Source organism: Meles meles, chromosome 18 (assembly GCF_922984935.1).
Source record: "Meles meles chromosome 18, mMelMel3.1 paternal haplotype, whole genome shotgun sequence".
In the NCBI taxonomy this organism is placed as follows: domain Eukaryota; kingdom Metazoa; phylum Chordata; class Mammalia; order Carnivora; family Mustelidae; genus Meles; species Meles meles.
In genome coordinates, this window is record NC_060083.1 from 64108753 (window position 1) to 64126597 (window position 17845).

At 56.4% G+C, this 17845-nt stretch overlaps 2 protein-coding genes across 6 annotated transcripts in view; both read left to right on the top strand.

Annotated features, from left to right (window-relative positions):
* The first annotated feature begins 355 nt into the window (after positions 1-355).
* Positions 356-9020, top strand: FN3K (fructosamine 3 kinase). Of its 2 annotated transcripts, none has more exons than XM_045984086.1 (6): positions 356-517; positions 2467-2618; positions 2720-2811; positions 3106-3188; positions 7627-7749; positions 8585-9020. In XM_045984086.1, the coding sequence occupies exons 1-6, from the start codon at positions 377-379 to the stop codon at positions 8921-8923; spliced, it is 930 nt and encodes a 309-aa protein (XP_045840042.1). In that variant the 5' UTR covers positions 356-376; the 3' UTR covers positions 8924-9020. The 2 variants fall into 2 exon arrangements, with proteins under 2 accessions (XP_045840042.1, XP_045840043.1); XM_045984087.1 differs by having other exon boundaries at positions 383-517; positions 2355-2618.
* A 1480-nt stretch (positions 9021-10500) lies between these two features.
* TBCD (tubulin folding cofactor D) overlaps positions 10501-17845 on the top strand; it is a 152590-nt gene continuing 145245 nt past the window's right edge. For all 4 annotated transcript variants that reach the window (XR_006815858.1, XM_045984081.1, XM_045984082.1 and 1 more), the window contains exons 1-3: positions 10501-10795; positions 11811-11861; positions 17738-17835. Coding sequence is in view for 3 of the 4 variants with exons in the window: in XM_045984081.1 (XP_045840037.1) it covers positions 10612-10795; positions 11811-11861; positions 17738-17835 (333 nt within the window). In the remaining variant the exon portion in view is untranslated. The remainder of the gene's footprint in view (positions 10796-11810; positions 11862-17737; positions 17836-17845) is intronic.

The window sequence follows — 17845 nt, forward strand, 5'->3', positions numbered from 1 at the left end:
CTGCGTCCCGCTGGGGCCGGGCCGACGTCCTGCGCTGGTTCGTGCAGCCTCTGGCGGGAGGTGCTGGCAGGGCGCCCGGCGGTGGGCCCCACCGAGGGTCGTCGGGCGCCCGGCGCGGACACGGGCGGAGGGCGCCGCCCCCACTGCAGTCCCCACGGAAAGGCCTCGCCGGCCCTCGGCCTCCGGCCCGCTCGGTCCCCCCACGGCGCGAGCGCGCGGAGAGCGCGGGGACCGGACGCCGCGAAGGACCGCGCGGAGCCCACAGGCCGCGCAGCCCCGGCGCCGCCCCCGAGGACCGCGGCCTCTGCGGCGGCGGCTCCGCCCCGGGCCGCGTCTGCGCCCTGCGGCCCCGCCCCGCGCCCTGCCCGCCGCCGCGATGGAGCCGCTGCTGCGCGCCGAGCTGCGCACCGCGACCCTGCGGGCCTTCGGGAGCCCCGGCGCCGGCTGCATCAGCGAGGGGCGCGCCTACGACACGGACGCGGGCCCGGTGTTCGTCAAGGTCAACCGCCGGACGCAGGTGCGGCCACGACACCCCGCGGCCTGGACACCCCGCGGCCTGAGCCGGAGGCTGGAGAGGGGAGGGCGCGGGGCGCGGGGCGCGGGGCGCGGGGCTCCAGCATTTTCTAAGGACGCGGGGCTTCCTCGGCGGGATCCCAACCCGCGTTCGCTGTCGTTTCTCTGCCGGCCGAGCGCGGGGGGCGCGAGGCTCGGAGTCCTGGAGTCCGGGGCTGCGTCTGCTTCCCCCCGGGCCCGCTCCAGGCTCCCCCGTCCACAGCGCAGGGTCCGTCCCACCCGGCGGAGAGGCCCCTGGAGTCCCGGGCCTGCGCGCCTGTTCGCCGCTGGGTCATGCCTGCCTAACGTTTGCTGTCGCACACACTGCCCGGGCGGAGGAGGTTAGCCTGGGCAAGCGCACCCCGGGCGCGGAGGGTGACAGGCGGGAGGACTCCGCGGGGCCCCCGGGGCCCGGTGGGCCAGAGCCTGCGCAGGAGGTGGGGGCTGGCCGTGGGCTGAAGGACTTGCAGAGAGGCTCCTCCCTGTCCCCCTGCAGCGCCGCCCACCTGGGCTGGATGAGGGGTTGCGCCTGGTCCAGGGGACTGTCAGGGAACTTCCTTTCAGAACCCAAACCCTCCAAATAAGCCCCACCTCCTGGGAAGCACTTTGGGTTCAGGGTCCATGCAGGCTGTAGAAGCCCCTCACTGAGTGCTGCCCCGGGCCGGGATCCCACCATCTGCCCTTGAAAGCCTGGGTGCTGGCACACAGGAGGAGAGCAGACGGCAGGGGAGGTCCTCGGGACACAGGTGGTCTGGAGTCCAGGTGTTCTCTGCTCCTGTATGTTTGGGGTTCACTTGCCCTGGGAGCACCGCTGGGATCGCTGGGGACTGCGGGATGCTCCCTGACACCAGCCACCCCTTCCTTCAGAGTCCCAGGTGTGGGCTGGCGGTGTGGAGGTCGCCTTGCCTCAGTTTCCCCTTGAGTACTCTGAAGTAAAGGATGGGATTCTCTGCCCGTGTGGACGTAGTACTTTGGCCTCATGAGAAATAATTCTTTAGCCAGACGTGTTCACGAGCCACATTAATAAGCCCACTTCTGACCAACGAATAGTGTACATGGGGTGAAAGTTCACCTAGTTTAAAACTGGGGTATTTGTGGGAAATGTTTCGGAGATGGGACGGCTCCTGGGTCCCAGCAGAGGCTGTTCCATCTTCTTCCTGGGTCCAGCTGCCTGCTTATCTCTGGGGACAGGCCCTGGACCGGAGCCAGGCCCTGCTGACTTTCCTGCCCTCCCTTTCCTTGCCCCCAGTGTGTGTCCCAGGGGGGTGTGTCACCCCCCTGTGGTGCTCCTGCCCTGCTGGGATTGCCTGAGGCTGTGAGGTGGGCAGGTAACCTGGAAGGGGACCAGGTCCGGCTCCAGACCCTCCACTAACCCACACTCTGCGGCACCCCACTGTACTCCCTGGCACACCCGACCCTCCCACAGCCCCCCCATGGCATCACCCAGAACCTCCACAGCACCCCAACATACCCCAGGACTCCCGCAGCCCCCAAGGTACCTCGCCACCTCCACTGCACCCCACGGTACCTGTGGCCCCGGCAGCGCCCTGCTGGACCCCACTGTACCCCCAAGCACACTCAACACGCCCGTGGGCTCCTCGCACCCCGTTGGACCCCCAGCACCTCCAGCACCTGCTCCGCCCTGGGCTTTCCTCCTCTCAGAGGAAGCAGTCAGGGTGGGGGCCTCAGCGTCCTGCCCTCCCCAGGCCGCAGGCACAGCCTCATCCTGTAGCCCCGTCCCATTATAGGAAAGGGGCCACGTTACGCCCCACTCTCTGAGGAGCTGATGTCTTGCTCTCCAGCTAGTTTTCCACAGCTGAAGGTCCCGGGTGTTCGGGATCCCTCCCGTGCGGCGGCTCCTGTCCAGGGTGGCAGAGGCTCCTGCTGGACTCACGGTGTCTGTTTGGGACACAGGCCCGGCAGATGTTTGAGGGTGAGATGGCAAGCCTGGAATCCCTCCAGAGCACAGGCCTGGTGCGGGTGCCTCGGCCCATCAAGGTGATTGACCTGCCTGGAGGCGGGGCTGCCTTCGTGATGGAGTACCTGAAGATGCGGGGCTTGAGCAGGTGCGGAGTTTGGGGGAAGGAGGGGGGGAGGAGCGGAGCGTTTCAGGCCCTGCTGGTGCGGGATTCCCTGCCTGAAGGCGTGGCCTCGCCTCTTTCCTCAGTCAGGCGGCCAGACTTGGGGAGCAGCTGGCGGACCTGCACCTGCACAACCAGAAGCTTGGGGAGAAGTCGAAGGAGGAGGAGAGCACCGTGGGTATGTTCCTGGGCTTCCGTGCACCCTTGCCCACATCCTGGCGTGCCCCTAGGGCCCGGCGCTCTCGAGTTTTCCCAGGGCTGAGCGGCACCCGGTCGCCTGCGGTGCCGCTGCGCAGGGATGAAGGCGGGGGGGGGGGGGTCCCTGCAGGTGGGTCATCGGACTAGCTCTGGACGCGCTCCTGGCCAGCACTTTGAGCCGGGGTGCGGGCAGGGGGCGGGTCGGGGACCGCGCCCGCCCGGTGTCTGCTGCGCTGGGATCGAAGAGAGGGACAGCGGCTCTTTCTGCCGACAGGCCGCAGGGCTGAGGGAGCCGAGCCCCGGCACGTGACCAAGTTTGGCTTCCACAGGGTGACGTGCTGCGGCTTCATCCCGCAGGTGAGTGCCGGTGTCCTCTGGGCCCCAGGAAGGCGGCCGGAGTTCTGAGCTCGGAGTGTGAGCCTGGATACCTGGGGTGGGAGGGCAGAGGCGGAAGCTGGCGGGGCTGTGGGGCGGCAGGAGAGCATCCAAGCAGGGGGAACAGCGGTGCCGACCTCACCGCAGGAGGTTGTGGGATGAATGTCGGGACTGAAGTGGGCAGAGGTGAGGCAGCGCTCCAGTCAGGGATCAGGTCCTCGTCCCCGACTCGGGGACATTGTAGTTCTCGTGACACAAACTCTGTCATTTCAAAGTGCACAGGGACGTCTGGGCGGCTCCGTAGGTTAACCATCTGGCTCTTGGTCTCAGCTCAGGTCTTGATCTCAGGGTCACGAGTTCAAGCCCTGTGTTGGGTTCCACACTGGGCATGCAGCCTACTTGAGAAAAACACAAACAAAACCCCAGAGGAATGTGTAGTTCTGTGGTTTCTATATACCCCGAGCTGTGCAGCCATAGCCACTGTCTGATGACCACACATCTTCCTCACCCCCGGAGAAAGCACTTACCAGTCAGCAGTCACTCCCCAGTCCCCTGCCTCCAGCCCTGGTAACACGTCACCTCTTCCCGTCTCTATGGATTTGCCCATTCTAGGCATTTCGTGCACGAGGAAGCCTGTACTAGTTAGCCTTTGGTCCCTCCCTGTCTCCTGTGTGGGCAGAGGGCCAGTCTCCAAAGTGGGTGGTACCCGGGTGACACCCTTAGGAAGCCTGAACCAGACTCAGGGCTCCCAGCCACTGGGCAGCCTCGCATCCGGGGTCCCCCGGCCGACGGGCGGGCCTCGCATCCGGGGTCGCTCAGGCTCTGTACACACAGTGCTTTCCCAGATCTGTCAGGACTCCAGAAGCCTCTGCTGAAGCTCCCCCAGGCACATCTGCCTGAAGCTGGGGCCAGAGTGGCTGGAAGGGGCTTGGTGTCCCGCTTCTGACGTTGAGTGAAGAGCTGTGGGCTCTCCAAAGCCCCACTTGACCTTGCACAGTGACTTTTCAAGAACCAAGGAATGAAATCACACATGAAATCCCAATCTGTGAAGTCGGAGAAAATGGGGCTGGCCCCTTAGAGACCCAGACTGCCCCTGTGTGCCCCTTTAGACTCCAGAACCAATGAACCTATTTAGTTTAGCTTCAGCTGGCCAGAAAGGGGTGAGGGACTGGGTGGACACTTAGTCCACCTTAAACTAGGACAGACGGTCCTGCATGGAGTGCCTGGACCAGCCCAGAAGTTCCAGGAGGGTCCTGCTCCTTGGGAGGGATGCATGGGCCTTCGGGGCTTGCAGCCGTTGGTGGGGCAACCCTGAGCGGAGGCAGTAGGCTTCTCAGACTGCTGTGTGCTAAGCCCCCTTGGGACCACTGGCCTTTTGTGCACGGCCATTCCCTGGGCACATCTCTAAGTGCTTTATCCAACACTAGTCCCCTAGTTGCCGTAGCAACCTTAGGAGGTGGGTGTTGTCATTTGACTCTTTTTATAGATGAGAAAACAGGAGCACTGAGAAGCCAAGCGGAACAGGGAGGCCATGTGGCTAGTGAGTGGGGGGCCAGGATTTGAGCCACAGCCTGGCTTCAGAGTGTGGGCCCGACCCCCTCAATGCCTTGCCTCTCTGTCAAGGTGAAGGCTGGTTCCCACCAGCAGTGCCCTCAGGTGGCCCTGCCTTTGGCAGCTCAGGTGCAAGTCCTGCCCTTTCTGGGTGAGGGGATCACAGTCCCTCTGTCCAGGAGGAGGGACCAGGTTGGCCAATGCTGGCGTCCAGATCCCGATACTCAGTTTGTGTCTTCTATACCCTGGCCATCCAGAAGGGAGATGGAGCCTTGGACAGAGAGAGGGAGCCTGTGCAGACAGATGGGGAGGGAGGAACGGCCACCCCATATGGCTCAGGCTGTTTGGGGAAAGGGCCTCCCCGCCTGCTTTCAGTTTTTTTTTTTCAAAGATTTTACTTATTGGGCGCCTGGGTGGCTCAGTGGGTTGAGCCGCTGCCTTCGGCTCAGGTCATGATCTCAGGGTCCTGGGATCGAGTCCCGCGTCGGGCTCTCTGCTCGGCAGCGAGCCTGCTTCCCTCCCTCTCTCTCTGCCTGCCTCTCTGTCTACTTGTGATCTCTCTCTGTCAAATAAATAAATAAAATCTTTAAAAAAAATTAAAAAAAAAGATTTTACTTATTTATTTGACAGAGAGAGAGAGAGAGAGATCACAAGCAGACAGAGAGGCAGGTGGAGAGAGAGGAGGAAGCAGGTGCCCCACTGAGCAGAGAGCCTGATGTGGGGCTCGATCCCAGGACCCTGAGATCATGACCCGAGCCAAAGGCAGAGGCTTTAACCCACTGAGCCGCCCAGGCACCCCTCCACACCTGCTTTTGAGGCACATCCGGCACTAAGGGGGTGAAGCCTGGGCTGAGCGACCACAGCACCCCGCACAGGGAGTCCATGCTGAGAGCACTGACCAGGGACACTTGTCTGCAGGTCACTGCGAGGATGCTTTCTGGAGGGTCCCTTCCCTGACGGGTTTCCCAAAGTAACACTTTGTATGAAATAAGCTTTACAACTTTTAAAAAAAATTTTTTTTAATTAATTTTTTAAAAAGATTTTATTTATTTATTTGACAGAGAGAGATCACAAGTAGGCAGAGAGGCAGGGAGAGAGTGAGAGGGAAGCAGGCTCCCTGCCGAGCAGAGAGCCCGATGCGGGACTTAATCCCAGGACCCTGAGATCATGACCTGAGCTGAAGGCAGCGGCTTAAATCACTGAGCCACCCAGGTGCCCCAAGCTTTACAACTTTTAAAAAACAATTCTGTTAGGGTATAATGAACTTAAAATAAGCTGCACATTTCAAGTCTGCAATTTGTCAAGTTTTGACCTATGTACATACCCGTGAACCAGTCACCATGGTTGGGACGAGTGTATCCATCACCCCCAAGTGTCCCCTTGCCCTTCCCTGCCGCCAGCCACCACTGTCGCTATAGATAAGTCATATTTTGTAGAATTTAATGTAAATGCGATCATACGGGATGTGCCTTTTCCTGGCTTCTTTCCCTCAGCTTCATCATTTCATGATACATTCGTCTGTGTCGTTGCGTTCAGAGTCGTCCTTTGTCGGACGAACCACAGTCTGTTCATCCATCTGCCTGCCCATGGGCTTCTGTGTTGCTTCCAGGTTTGGCTTTTGCAAATAAAGCTGCTGTGAAGCGTCATGCACGAGGGTCTGTGGCGACGAAAGCTCCCGCTTATCCGAGCAAATGTGTGGGAGGGTGATGGCCGGGTCAAACGCAGGTTCACCTCCACTTTCTCTGTTTAAGATGATGTAGTGATTTCCTTATTCTAGAGTGAGAGAGAGTGAGTGGGAGGAGGGACAGAGGGAGAGGGAAAGAATCTTCAGCAGACCCCCCACTGAGTGTGGGGCCCTACCTGGGCTCGATCTCAGGACCCTGAGATCATGACCTGAGCCGAAATCAAGAGTCTGACGCTTACCTGACGAAGCCACCCAGGTGCCCCTAACTTTTTAAGAAATTGCAAAAATATTTCCCCAAGTGGTTGTGCCGTTTTACATACCCACCAGTGGGGACGAGGGCCCTGTTCTTCCACTTCCTGGCCGCTCTGGGTAGGTTTCCATCGTTTGAAATCATAGCTGTCCTGGTGAGCACGCCGGGCCATCTCACTGAGGTTCTGTTTCCCCAATGGCCAGTGATGTGGAACATCTGTCCTGTGCCTGTTTGCCGTGTATCGGAGGCACAGACATCCTGTTCATCCATTGGCCTGCCTTCCTTTGTGAAATGACTTTCCTTATTTTTTTTTGAAGATGTTTTAAATTTATTTGACAGAGATCACAAGTAGGCAGAGAGGCAGGCAGAGAGAGAGGGGAAGCAGGCTCCCTCCTGAGCAGAGAGCCCGATGTGGGGCTCGATCCCAGGACCGTGAGACCATGACCTGAGTAGAAGGCGGAGGCTTAACCCACCCAGACGCCCCTGACTTTCCCTATTTTTATGCTCTTCTCATCTCTGGAATCTGCTCTCTGACACGAGTTCGGCCGTTCCCGCTCTCTTGACCAGTGCTAGCGTGGCCCATCTTTTCTATCCCTTTAACCTATTTCTGGCTTTATATGTAAAGGGCATGTCTCGTACACAGCTCGGAATTAGTCTTTTAACGGGGGTACTTAGACCCCTTGCGTGTAATCCGCTTATTGATATGGTTAGGATGAATCTGTCTTGGTCTTTGTTTTCTAGGTGTCCTATCTGTTCTTTGTTTCCCTTTTTCCTGTTTCCCTGAGCTCTTTCGGACTGAGTAGTCCGAGAGTCCGAAAGTCCATCCTATCTCCTCTGTCGGCAAGCTGTAGTGTTTGCTGTGTCTGCTCGTGGTCGTGCCTGGGTGTGGGCAGTTGCCTTGCAGACCTGCAGCCCAGCCCCATCTCGTCGTCCAGGTGAACGAGTGGCAGGAAGACTGGCCGACCTTCTTTGCCCGGCACCGTCTCCAGGCGCAGTTGGACCTCATTGAAAAGGACTATGCTGACCGAGAGGCACGAGAACTCTGGTCACAGCTACAGGTGGGTGCAGATGTTACTCTCGGGGACAGGGGCTGTCCTTTTCTGAGCCCATCGCATTTGTGTGGGGTCCTCTGGTAGAGTGGAGCCCAGGAGCAGAGCTGGTCAAGTGTGGACACATCAGTGCCTACTGGCCTGACGGGGAACCTCTGAAGGGGATGGTGCCCGAGGACATACTTGGCCCCCGAGTGCAAGTCTCATGGGCTTGGTCACCAAGCATTTAGCCTCAGGCTTTGCTCATGTGACACGCAGGAGCTTGGCCCATAAATGGTGGCGTTTACTATTGCTTCCTCACCCACTCTTGCCCTTTCTCAAAGCAGGAATGTCCCACCTCTTAGAGATATGGGCAGCAGGTGCCCCGGAGTGACTAGTTTGAGAATGTAACTCTCCGAATGTGAAGAACAGAATTTTCCTGCCAATCCAGGGTGAACACGCGGCGGGAAATTTTATTTGACTCACTAACGAAGTGACCAGTAGTATTGGGAGGAGTCGGCACGGGTGTGCTGAGAAGTGAAGGGGCAGTAGAGAAAGGTTGCTGAGGTGCCTGAAAACCCCTCCACTCGGGTTATTCGGCTGGTCGCCTGCTGGGCCACATCCCCTGAGGTCTCTACTGAGCGGACAATACTAGGGCTGTGGAGTGCCCAGACCTAAATTTGTAAGAGTAAGATAAGGCGCTCTGCTGGACTCAGGGATCCTCGTTCCTGGGCTTCCCAGACCAGGCTGTGGTTGGACCCTGACGAAACATGAGCTCATCTTTGCCTTATTTCCAAGTATTGGATGAGGCAGCCATGGCTCATAGTCCCATGGTAACTCCGTGTGCAATGATTATTTTTCTCAGGTGAAGATCCCAGATCTGTTTCGTGGTCTAGAGGTTGTCCCCGCCCTTCTTCATGGAGATCTCTGGTCGGGAAACGTTGCTGAGGACGACTCGGGGCCCATTGTTTATGACCCAGCTTCCTTCTATGGACATTCTGAGTTTGAACTGGCAATTGCGGTGATGTTTGGGGGGTTTCCCAGGCCCTTCTTCACGGCCTACCACCGGAAGATCCCCAAGGCTCCGGGGTTCGACAAGCGGCTGCTGCTGTACCAGCTCTTTAACTACCTAAACCACTGGAACCACTTTGGGCAGGGGTACAGGAGCCCGTCCCTGGGCACCATGCGGAAGCTCCTGCAGTAGCCCGCAGCCTGCACCCCTGCCGCCTTGCTTCGCAGACGAGGGAGGGCGGCAGCACCCGCGACGGCTTCGGGGACAATAAAGTCAGGGGTTCAGGGGCCACAGGGTGAGTTGTCTGTGCCTCCACCCACACTGCAGTGGGGCTAATGGACGGGGGGCCCAGGGCACCTGACAGGTTCCCAACAGGCTCGTGACATACGGTGATCTGGGGGAATTCGGGTCTTTTCATGGTAACTATTGCAGAAATCACACAGGTCTGGGATTTGTGTAGGAGGAAGTTGGGGTCACACATCCCTGCGGACTCGGGCTCAGACAGAACTGGGGACCAGGAGATGGGTCTCACCTCTGGAGAGCCACCTCTCTGGGGCTGAAGGATCTGTGAGTCCACCCTTGCCGGGCTGCAGCTACCGTCCGGTCTGCTCAGCACCCGTTCTTCATCTGGTGTGTTGGCGGCTGGATGACGAGGGGGTGAGGGCAGTGGGGTGTGCCCACTGGGGTGTCAGGGGTGTCCACTGCGCTCAGGTGGCCGGGTTGGCCGGTTGGATGGGGACATCGGGGCTGACATGCTTGAAGCCGGGCTGGAGCAGGGGGCATTGGGGCGGGGTCTATGGGGCTCTGGCCGTCCCTGCTGCCTCCCTGAAGACGTGGCCACGCCTTTATTACTTCCTGCAAAATTTCTAATTTCTCGGGGTAGCGGTGCCCAAATCTCTCTTTTCTGAGGGTGGGACTGTCCAGCGGGCCTCCGGTCAGGAGGCTGGTCCCACCGGGTCGGGTGAGCCTGTTGACTTCTAGAAAGAACCAACACCCCAGACGCACCCTTCCAGACACTGGGCCTTTCAAACCAGAAACTGCCATTGTCGCAGAACCCATGTTGTGACGGTGCCACCCGCACAGCCGCTCCTGTGTGCGTGTGGGGGGGTTGGGGGCAGGGGTGTGAGGGGCTGGGGTAGGGGACAGGGGTGTGGGGCGGGGCTCAGGGCCTGGGTCTCTCTCCTGGCGAAGCAGCTCGTGTGCGGGGAGGCGGCGGGGGTGGGGGTCACCTCCTGCGACTCCCGCTGCGACACCGCTCCCAGCGCGGGCCACTTTCCCCGCTCAGCCCACCGACCCGGGCTCAGACCCGCCCCCCACAACGGGCTCAGACCCCTCCCCAACTGAGACCCAGCCACAGGCCCCCGCCCAGAGCTCAGGCCCCACCCCCAGGCTCAGACACCCCCCAGCCCCCCAGCCCCCAACAGACTCCGTCCCTCCCCCTCGCCCGCCCACAGGCTCTGTCCCCGCCCCACCTCTCCCCCGAGCTCAGACCCCGCCCCGCCCCTCACGGGCTCAGTTCCACACCCCTGTGGGGCTCCACCCACGAGCTCAGAGCCCCACCCCGCCGGCTGGTGGGCCCCGCCCCCAGCCCGCGCTGCAGGCTTCGCCTAATCCTCTCCCTCCACCCGGGGCCCCGCCCCTCGGGGCTCGGCCCCGCCTCACGGGGCTCGGCCTCGCCTCTGTGCTCGCTCTTTTGGCGGCCGGCGCGCTCCGTAGCGGGTCCGAGGCGCGAGGTCGGAGGTCGTGGGGCGGGGCCAGCGTCGGTAGCCACCGCCTCTGCTTCAGCCGTCGTCCCTCAGCCGGCAGCTGCCCGCGTTTCCCATCCCGTGCTCGCGCGTAGCCGGGCTTCGAGCCCACGGGCGCAGTCCGGGACGCCGAGGATGGTCCTGGGCGAGGAGCCGGCCGCGGGCGCGCCGGAGGACGGGGCGGAGGAGGAGGCGCTGGCCCACGGCTGCGCCCTGGAGGCGTTCGGCGAGAGCGCGGAGACCCGCGCGCTGCTCGGTCGCCTGCGGGCGGTGCTCGGCGACCGGGCGGCCCAGGAGGGCGCCGTGGAGCGGTTCCGAGGTGCGCGCGGGGCCCCGGCCGGGTTGCCGTGTGTGCGCGCGGTCGGGCTGCAGCTCGCACCGGGCGCGCACCTGTGGGAGCCGTGCGCTCGCGGGCGGCCGGAGTCCTCGGCGTTTCCGCGGAGACGGCTGTGCGGGCCGGGCGGCGGCGACAGGAGGAGCCGCCGCGCACCCGCGTGCCGCAGACAAAGGCGCGGGAGGGCGGGGGAGCAGATGGCCGTGCGGCCCGGGGACGGCCCCCGTCGGCCTGCGCCCCGCGGGGTCTCCTGGTGTCCAGCCCCGGGGAGCCCGCGGCGGGCGGCGCCCTGGGCACTCGTCGCTGCTGGCGGATGAGACAGCGACTCCGGGCATCCCGGGGTGGGAGCGGAAGCGTGTTGTGACGCCGTAGAGCCGCCTGCGCGGGCCCTCCTGCTGAGGAAATTCCGCCGAGGTTTGCCTTCCCGGGCTTGCGGGGCGGACCCTCCCGCTTCAGGGACGCGCGCGGCGGCGGCTGGATGGACGCGGCGCGGGCTCTGCCGACGCCCCGCAGGGCTGATGCTCACTCGCCGCTTGGGCCCGGAGCTTCGTTGCCCTTCGGAGCCTGGTCGCGTGGTTGTGGACGGGGGTGGCACGCCCGTGTCCTGTGCGCACAACTGTTGCGGGGTGAGGGGCGTCTCCGGGGAGAGCCCGGCTTCCCGTTCCCGGGCAGCCGGCAGGTGTGGAGGTGTGTGGCCCTCGGATCTGAACGGAGCCCCGCCGGCTGCTGGAAGGGGCGGAAACCAGGCTGCCTGGGATGGGGGAGCGAGTGCTCCGGGGGGCTGGGCCCGCGGAGGGCACGGTGCTTGGTGTGCCCTGCGAGGGAGGAGGAAGGGGGTGGAAGGGTCGACGGCTGCTGGGAGAGGAAGGGGTGCCGAGCAAGCGGAGGGCCGGGGGCCGGCTGCGGTGGCGGTGGGGGCTGCACCATAGCCGTCGGCGCGGGGCGGGGGCTTGTGTGCCTGCAGGCCGGGTGATGTCAGCTCCCATGTCTTTCTTTTTAGCAATCATGGACAAGTACCAGGAGCAGCCTCATCTCCTGGACCCACACCTTGGTAAGAACCGGCTGACCGTGGATCAGGAAGATCACAAAGGCCTTGGTGTGTGGTGCTGGGGTGTGTGTGTGTGTGTGTGTGTTTGCCAGCGGAGGGTGTCAGGACGAAGTGCCCTGGTCTTACAGGTGAGCAGGACTAATTAATGCTAGTGGACTGGGGTGGTCCTGGGAGTTCGCAGTGTCGCGCTGGGCTGTGGGCAGATGTCTTGGAGCTTCTTTTTGCCTTGCTGTTACTTAAGAGCCTCTTTTTTGCTCATCGTGTGTATTTTTTTTTTTAAGAATTTATTTATTTGGCAGACAGAGATCACAAGGAGGCAAAGAGGCAGGCAGAGAGAGGGGGAAGCAGGCCCCTGTTGAGCAGAGAGCCCGAGGCGGGACTCGATCCCAGGACCCCGAGATCATGACCTGAGCGGAAGGCAGAAGCTCAGCCCTCTGAGCCACCCAGGCGCCCCCATCGTGTGTATTTTAACCTGTTTGTTTTTCAGGCACGTTTTGTTATAATCAAGTGCTTTATGGGGTCACCAGTTACTCCTCCCAGCACCTCCGGACGCCGTGTAAATGTGTGATCTGTGGTCAGCTCTGCTCTGTAGATGGAGACAGTGAGGCTCAGGTTTCCTTAACTTAGTTTAGGGGAGCGGCTTTTTTTTGTGTCTTTAGTTTCTCGTTGTTCATTTTTGACCCGTTTCATACTGGTAACTGATAATTTTTTTTTCTTTTTTCTGTCTGCAAAAGTAACACTCCAGGCAGTGAACTTAGGAAGGAGGAAGGTAGCAATCATAACTTAAATTGAAAGGCAGCGCAGGGTGGGGGTTAGGTGCACGAGCCCCACGCCAGGCTGCCTGGATTTGCATCCCAGCGCCACCACTCAGCTGCTGTGGCCCGGGTTTCCTCATGGGGAAGATGGGGATTATTAGCACTACCTGCCCCACAGGGCTCTTGAAACTCCAGACGTGATACATGTCTAGGAGTTAGCTCTAGCGTCCACGTATGTGCCTTTTAAAAAGTGGGTGGTGCGGTGTGTGCTGTTTGTCCTTCCTCAGGTAGCCGGCTTTTGTAGAAGGTTCTGAATTCCCATGTCTCAGGCAGAGACATACTTGGTTGATAGCTAGTCTGGTTGAAGACGGAAAGCATGGTTCCCTTATCCACTGTTACCAAGTCCAAGTTTTTTTTTCAGGAGACTTCTTTGCTACTGGAAGATCCTAGAAGCTGATGTCCTATAAGAGTGTGACTTGCTCTGGGCTTTTTCTCTTATGCTGGGCATTAACTTTACAATTTTGCCTGAAGACTTACATCCTTTGGCACAGGGGACTTCTGGTGTGTTATTGGTCATTTCTCTGCTGCTGCTTTCTCTGTCCCTGTGGATTGGATGTTAAGTTTCCAGGAGCGGTCCTCTGTCTTTGTTTTGCTTGTGGAAGATGTTCTTGAATTTATTTTGTCCCTTGTTTTTACTATGAAAGTGCTCTTGTCCTTAGTTTGGTATTTTTCAAAGTCGTCTTATTGGTGGATGTTCCTACCTGAGCACATGGCTGGCTGCTGGGTGCTGACGCCCTGTTGGGGAGGGTCCCACTGCGGCCTCCTAGTCTGGAATGCCTGCTCCTTGTTGAGTCAGGCGCTCACTGTGTGGCTTTTGTCCGCTGTGTCCTGGCTTCTTCTCGCACCTACTCTCTCCAGAGCACCTCTGCAGTAGAGCTTTGTGTGATGATGGAATGTTCTAGATCTGTGCTGTCTGGTAAGGTCACCACTAGCCACCTGGGATTGCTGAGCACTTGAATATGGCTAGTATGAGTGAAGAGCTGAACTTGGCTTAAATAAAAATATTCCCAGTGTGGCTAATGGCTATGGTGTTCACCACTCTCGAGAGAGAAACCTCTGGTCTTCTGCCTAGAAGGGGCTGTGGCCTGGAAACCCCAAAGCACTCCTTCCGTTTTTAGCCCTCCCTGTGTCCTGCCCTGGGCTGTTCCTGGCCCCGCGGCTCTGACTTCTTGCTGGGCGGCTCCAGTTACCGTGGCTTTCTCTGCCGCTGTCCAGTTTCCAAGTCACGGCTGATATCTCTGGGCTGTTGTTTTCTCGTGTTTGTTTCTTTGTGGATCTGTATCTTTCGTTTCTGCTTGACTGCATCTTGTGGGGTGGTGAGGGTCACTGAGGTAAGCACGTGGAGTAGCCTCTGTTCTCGTGGGTGGCTGTGCCGTCTTTCTGAATCTCTCGGTCCAGCTCTGGGTGTTGTCTGCTCTTCCCATCAGCTTTTCTGTGTAACTTGATCTTTGCATGTTATGGTTCTGTCCGTATTTAAGACCAAATGGATGTAGAGGAGGGCTCCTCCGCTTCTTTTACAAGTCGGCGTGTTTCCAGCTAAACCTCTCCTGAGAGGACTCTGTCAGGCAGTGTGGTGAGTGGATGGGCAGATTTCCTCTGGGAGCAGGTGAGTTGGTTGAGTTTCCACCACATTGAGGATGTTCCAAATGGCAGAATGGGATGCTCACGTCCCCCCTGGGGAACGCTTCCCTTACCCTAATGGTCCGTTCAGAGTTTTGCTCTGGGATGGAAGCTGCTTGTGCTCTGGTGGTGAGGTGTAACTTACATGGCATAGAGCTCACCCTTTCATGTGTAGGTTTTTAGTGTGTCAGAGTTGTGCGGCCATTAGCACGAATTCCTGACCATTTCATCATCCCCAGAAGAAGCCCGTACCCATCAACAGCCACCCCTACTTTGCCTCCAGTTCTTGGCAACCACCGATCTGCTTTCTGTCTCTAGATTTGTGTATTCTGAGCATTTCCCATAATGGAGTCAGACAGTATGTGGACTTCTGTGACTGGCTTCTTTACTTGGGTGTAAATGTGTGAAGTTTGTTATGTAATGAAGTACTTCACTAGGTTTTCAGTTTCTTTTGGGTTTTCAAAGCAGTAAATATACAGTTTGTAAATAATGCTAGCTTGATCTCTTTATCTGTGGTTATCCATTTTAATTCTTTAAAAAATGTTCAGGGACGCCTGGGTGGTTCAGTCGGTTAAGTGTCCAATGCTTGATCTCAGCTCAGGTCTTGATATCAGGGTTGTAGTTCAAGTTCCGTGTTGGGCTCCACACTGGGAACGGAGCCTACTTAAAAGATTCAAAGTTATCTTTGTTGAAGGGCACCTGAGTGGTGCAGTTAAGGACCAATTCTTAGTTTCCACTCAGGTCCTGATCTCGGGATTGTGAGATCAAGCCCCATGTTGGGCTCCATGCTCAGTAGGGAGTCCACTTGAGATTCTCTCTCCCTCTCCCCCTGCCCCACCCGCTTGGACTCTCTTGCATGCTCTGTCTAAAAATAAACAAGTTAATCTTAAAAAAAAAATAGGAGAGGCAGAGGGAGAGAGAATCTCAAGCAGTCTTCATGCTGATCTTGGAGCTGGACGTAGGGCTTGATCTAACCACTTAGAGATCATGACCCAAGCAGAACTCAAGAGCTGGAGGCTTAACTGACTGAGCCACCCAGGTGCCCCAGGTCTAATATTCATGTATTTACCATTTCGACCTTTATTCTTTGCTTTCTGTAGACTGTAGTTTCTATCTGGTCTCTTCTATTTTTTACTTGAAGAATATTTGTAGTGCAGTTTACTGGTGATGAATTCTTTCAGCTTTTGATATTTTGTTTCACTTCCATTTTTGAGAGATTTTGCTGATTATAGAACTCTAGGGTGACGGTTTTTTCTTTTAGCCATTTAAAAGATATTGTCCTACTGCCTTGGGCTTGTATTGGTTTTGACAAGAGGCCTGTCTTTATTCTCTTTATTCTTCCATGTAGTGTGGGCTTTTTTCTCTGGCATTTGGTAGAATTTTCTTTTTATTGCTGGGTTTCAGCAGTTTGATAATGACATGCATTGTCTTCCCATTTATCCTGCTTGGACTTTGCTGAACCTTTTGGATTAATAGGTTTATAGTTTTCATCACATTTAGAATAATTTTAGCTACCATTTCTATACATATTTACCATTTGCTTGCTTCTCTGCCCTTGCTTCTCTCCTGTGCCCTTGGGTCACCCACGTGATGATCATTTGACACTGCTGCACACGGCACTGAGGCTGCTTCGTGTTTTAGTCCCCCTCCCCCGTGGTGTGGAAATTTAGTTACTGTGTCTTTAAGTTCTCTGATCTTTCTTCTGCAGTATCTAATCTGCTGTTAAACTCATTTAGTAACTTTTTCCTTTCACATCTTTTTTCCAGCTCTTGAAGTTGATCGTGTCAGTATCTTCATTTCTTGCCTCACACTGTTCGTGTTTTCTTTTCCATCTTTGAGCATGTTTTAGTATTTATAGTATTTATGATGCTTGCTCTAAAGTTTATATCTTCTTTGAGGAATTTCTTTTGACTGATTTTCCCTGTTAGGAGTCACAGTAACTTTAGACAGCCACATGTCTTGTAATTTTGGGGTGGATCATGGGCATTGTGATTATTAGGATGGTGGTGGTTTTAAATTTTTTTGTCTTAAAGAGTGCTCAGATTTGCTAGGCAGTTTAGTTAATTGTAAATCATTTGTATGCTTTTGATCCTTTTAAAGGTTTAGTAGGGCCGATCTTGCTTTTTCTGTATTTTTCTCTAATTTACCCTTACTACTTAGGGAAAGATTTCTCTGGAGTGTCTAGTGGTTGCTCCGGGCACTCAACAGGGACTGTACTCCCGCTTGATGGAGTTTGAATGTCGGCCCCACGTCAGCTGGAAACTCTTTGCCTCAGTGCTTTTTGGCACTTGTTCTTACCTGGCCTTGTGGACTCCTCCCATGCTTGTGAATATTCAGCCAAAGATTGGAGGGGACTCTGTAGAGTTCTGGAGCTCATTCTCTCCATACCTCCCTCTTCATTACTCTGCCCTGCAGATTTCAGCTGACTTAGGCTTCTTGAACCTCGGTCTCTGCTCTCTTTGAGTCCCCCTCCCTGTATTGAGTTCTAAAAATTACCTCCCAGCAGATTGCCTGGGCGGCTGTGGATCCCAGTTGTTGTTTTTCTCCCTCACTTGGTGAGTTACCTTGCGCTGCCTGTTGTACTAGTGTCTGAAAATATATTTGTCACGTTTTCTACTTTTTGGTGGTAGAGCAATTCCATATAAGTTATTCCTTTGTAACTAGAAGTGGAAATCTTTTTTTACTGCCTTATTGCATTCATTAGAATGTGCTTATCACTAAATCATAGTAGTTGTAGGAAGAATCTTCTGTGAAGCATGATATTAGATACTAGTTTGAGATAGAATATTTTTTTTAAAAGATGTTATTTATTTGTTTATTTGCCAGAGAGAGAGAGAGAGAGCACAAGTCCGGAGCAGGGGGCAGTAGGTAGAAGGAGAAGCGGGTTCCCCGCTGAGCAAGGAACCTGATGCAGGACTCGATCCCAAGACTTTGGGATCGTGACCTGAGCCAAAGGCAGAAACTTAACCAACTGAGCCACCCAGCCTTCCCAAGATAGAAAATTTTAAAAAATGAGAATATTTCTCCTGCATTTTATTTTATTTTACTTCATTCTAGGCGGGGAGAGAGATTGCGCGGGGGGGAGGGGCAGTGGGAGAGGGAGAGAGAGAATCTTAAGCAGACTTCCTGCTCCAGTGTGGAGCCCAACGTGAGGCTGGATCTCAAAACCATGACTTGAACTGAAATCAGGAGTTGGACACTTACCTGACTGAGCCACCCAGGTGCTCCTCTCCGGCATTTTAAAAATGAGGATGAATGTTGTGTTAATTTTGTTCTTTTAGAAACTGTTATGATTCAGATGTTTTTCCTCTTTTGCTCTATTGTTACTTGGATAATATTGAATCCCTTTTAAATTTATAAGTGAAGTCTTTTTTGGGGCATTTTGTTTTAATATTATATTAATGTTTAATTTTGTAGTAAATTTTTTCCATATTTTTTCCCTAGAATGGATGATGAACTTGTTGTTGGATTTAGTGCAAGATAAGACATCTCCAGCTGACCTTGTACATCTGGCTTTTAAATTTCTTTACATCATCACCAAGGTAACATTTA

What these genes read in the sequence shown, in the direction of transcription:
- FN3K (XM_045984086.1), top strand. Translation starts at nt 377, where the DNA reads ATGGAGCCGCTGCTGCGCGCCGAGCTGCGCACCGCGACCCTGCGGGCC. An exon ending in AGGTCAACCGCCGGACGCAG is followed by an intron (nt 518 to 2,466) that starts GTGCGGCCACGA and finishes TTTGGGACACAG; the next exon opens with GCCCGGCAGATGTTTGAGGG. An exon ending in AAGATGCGGGGCTTGAGCAG is followed by an intron (nt 2,619 to 2,719) that starts GTGCGGAGTTTG and finishes CTCTTTCCTCAG; the next exon opens with TCAGGCGGCCAGACTTGGGG.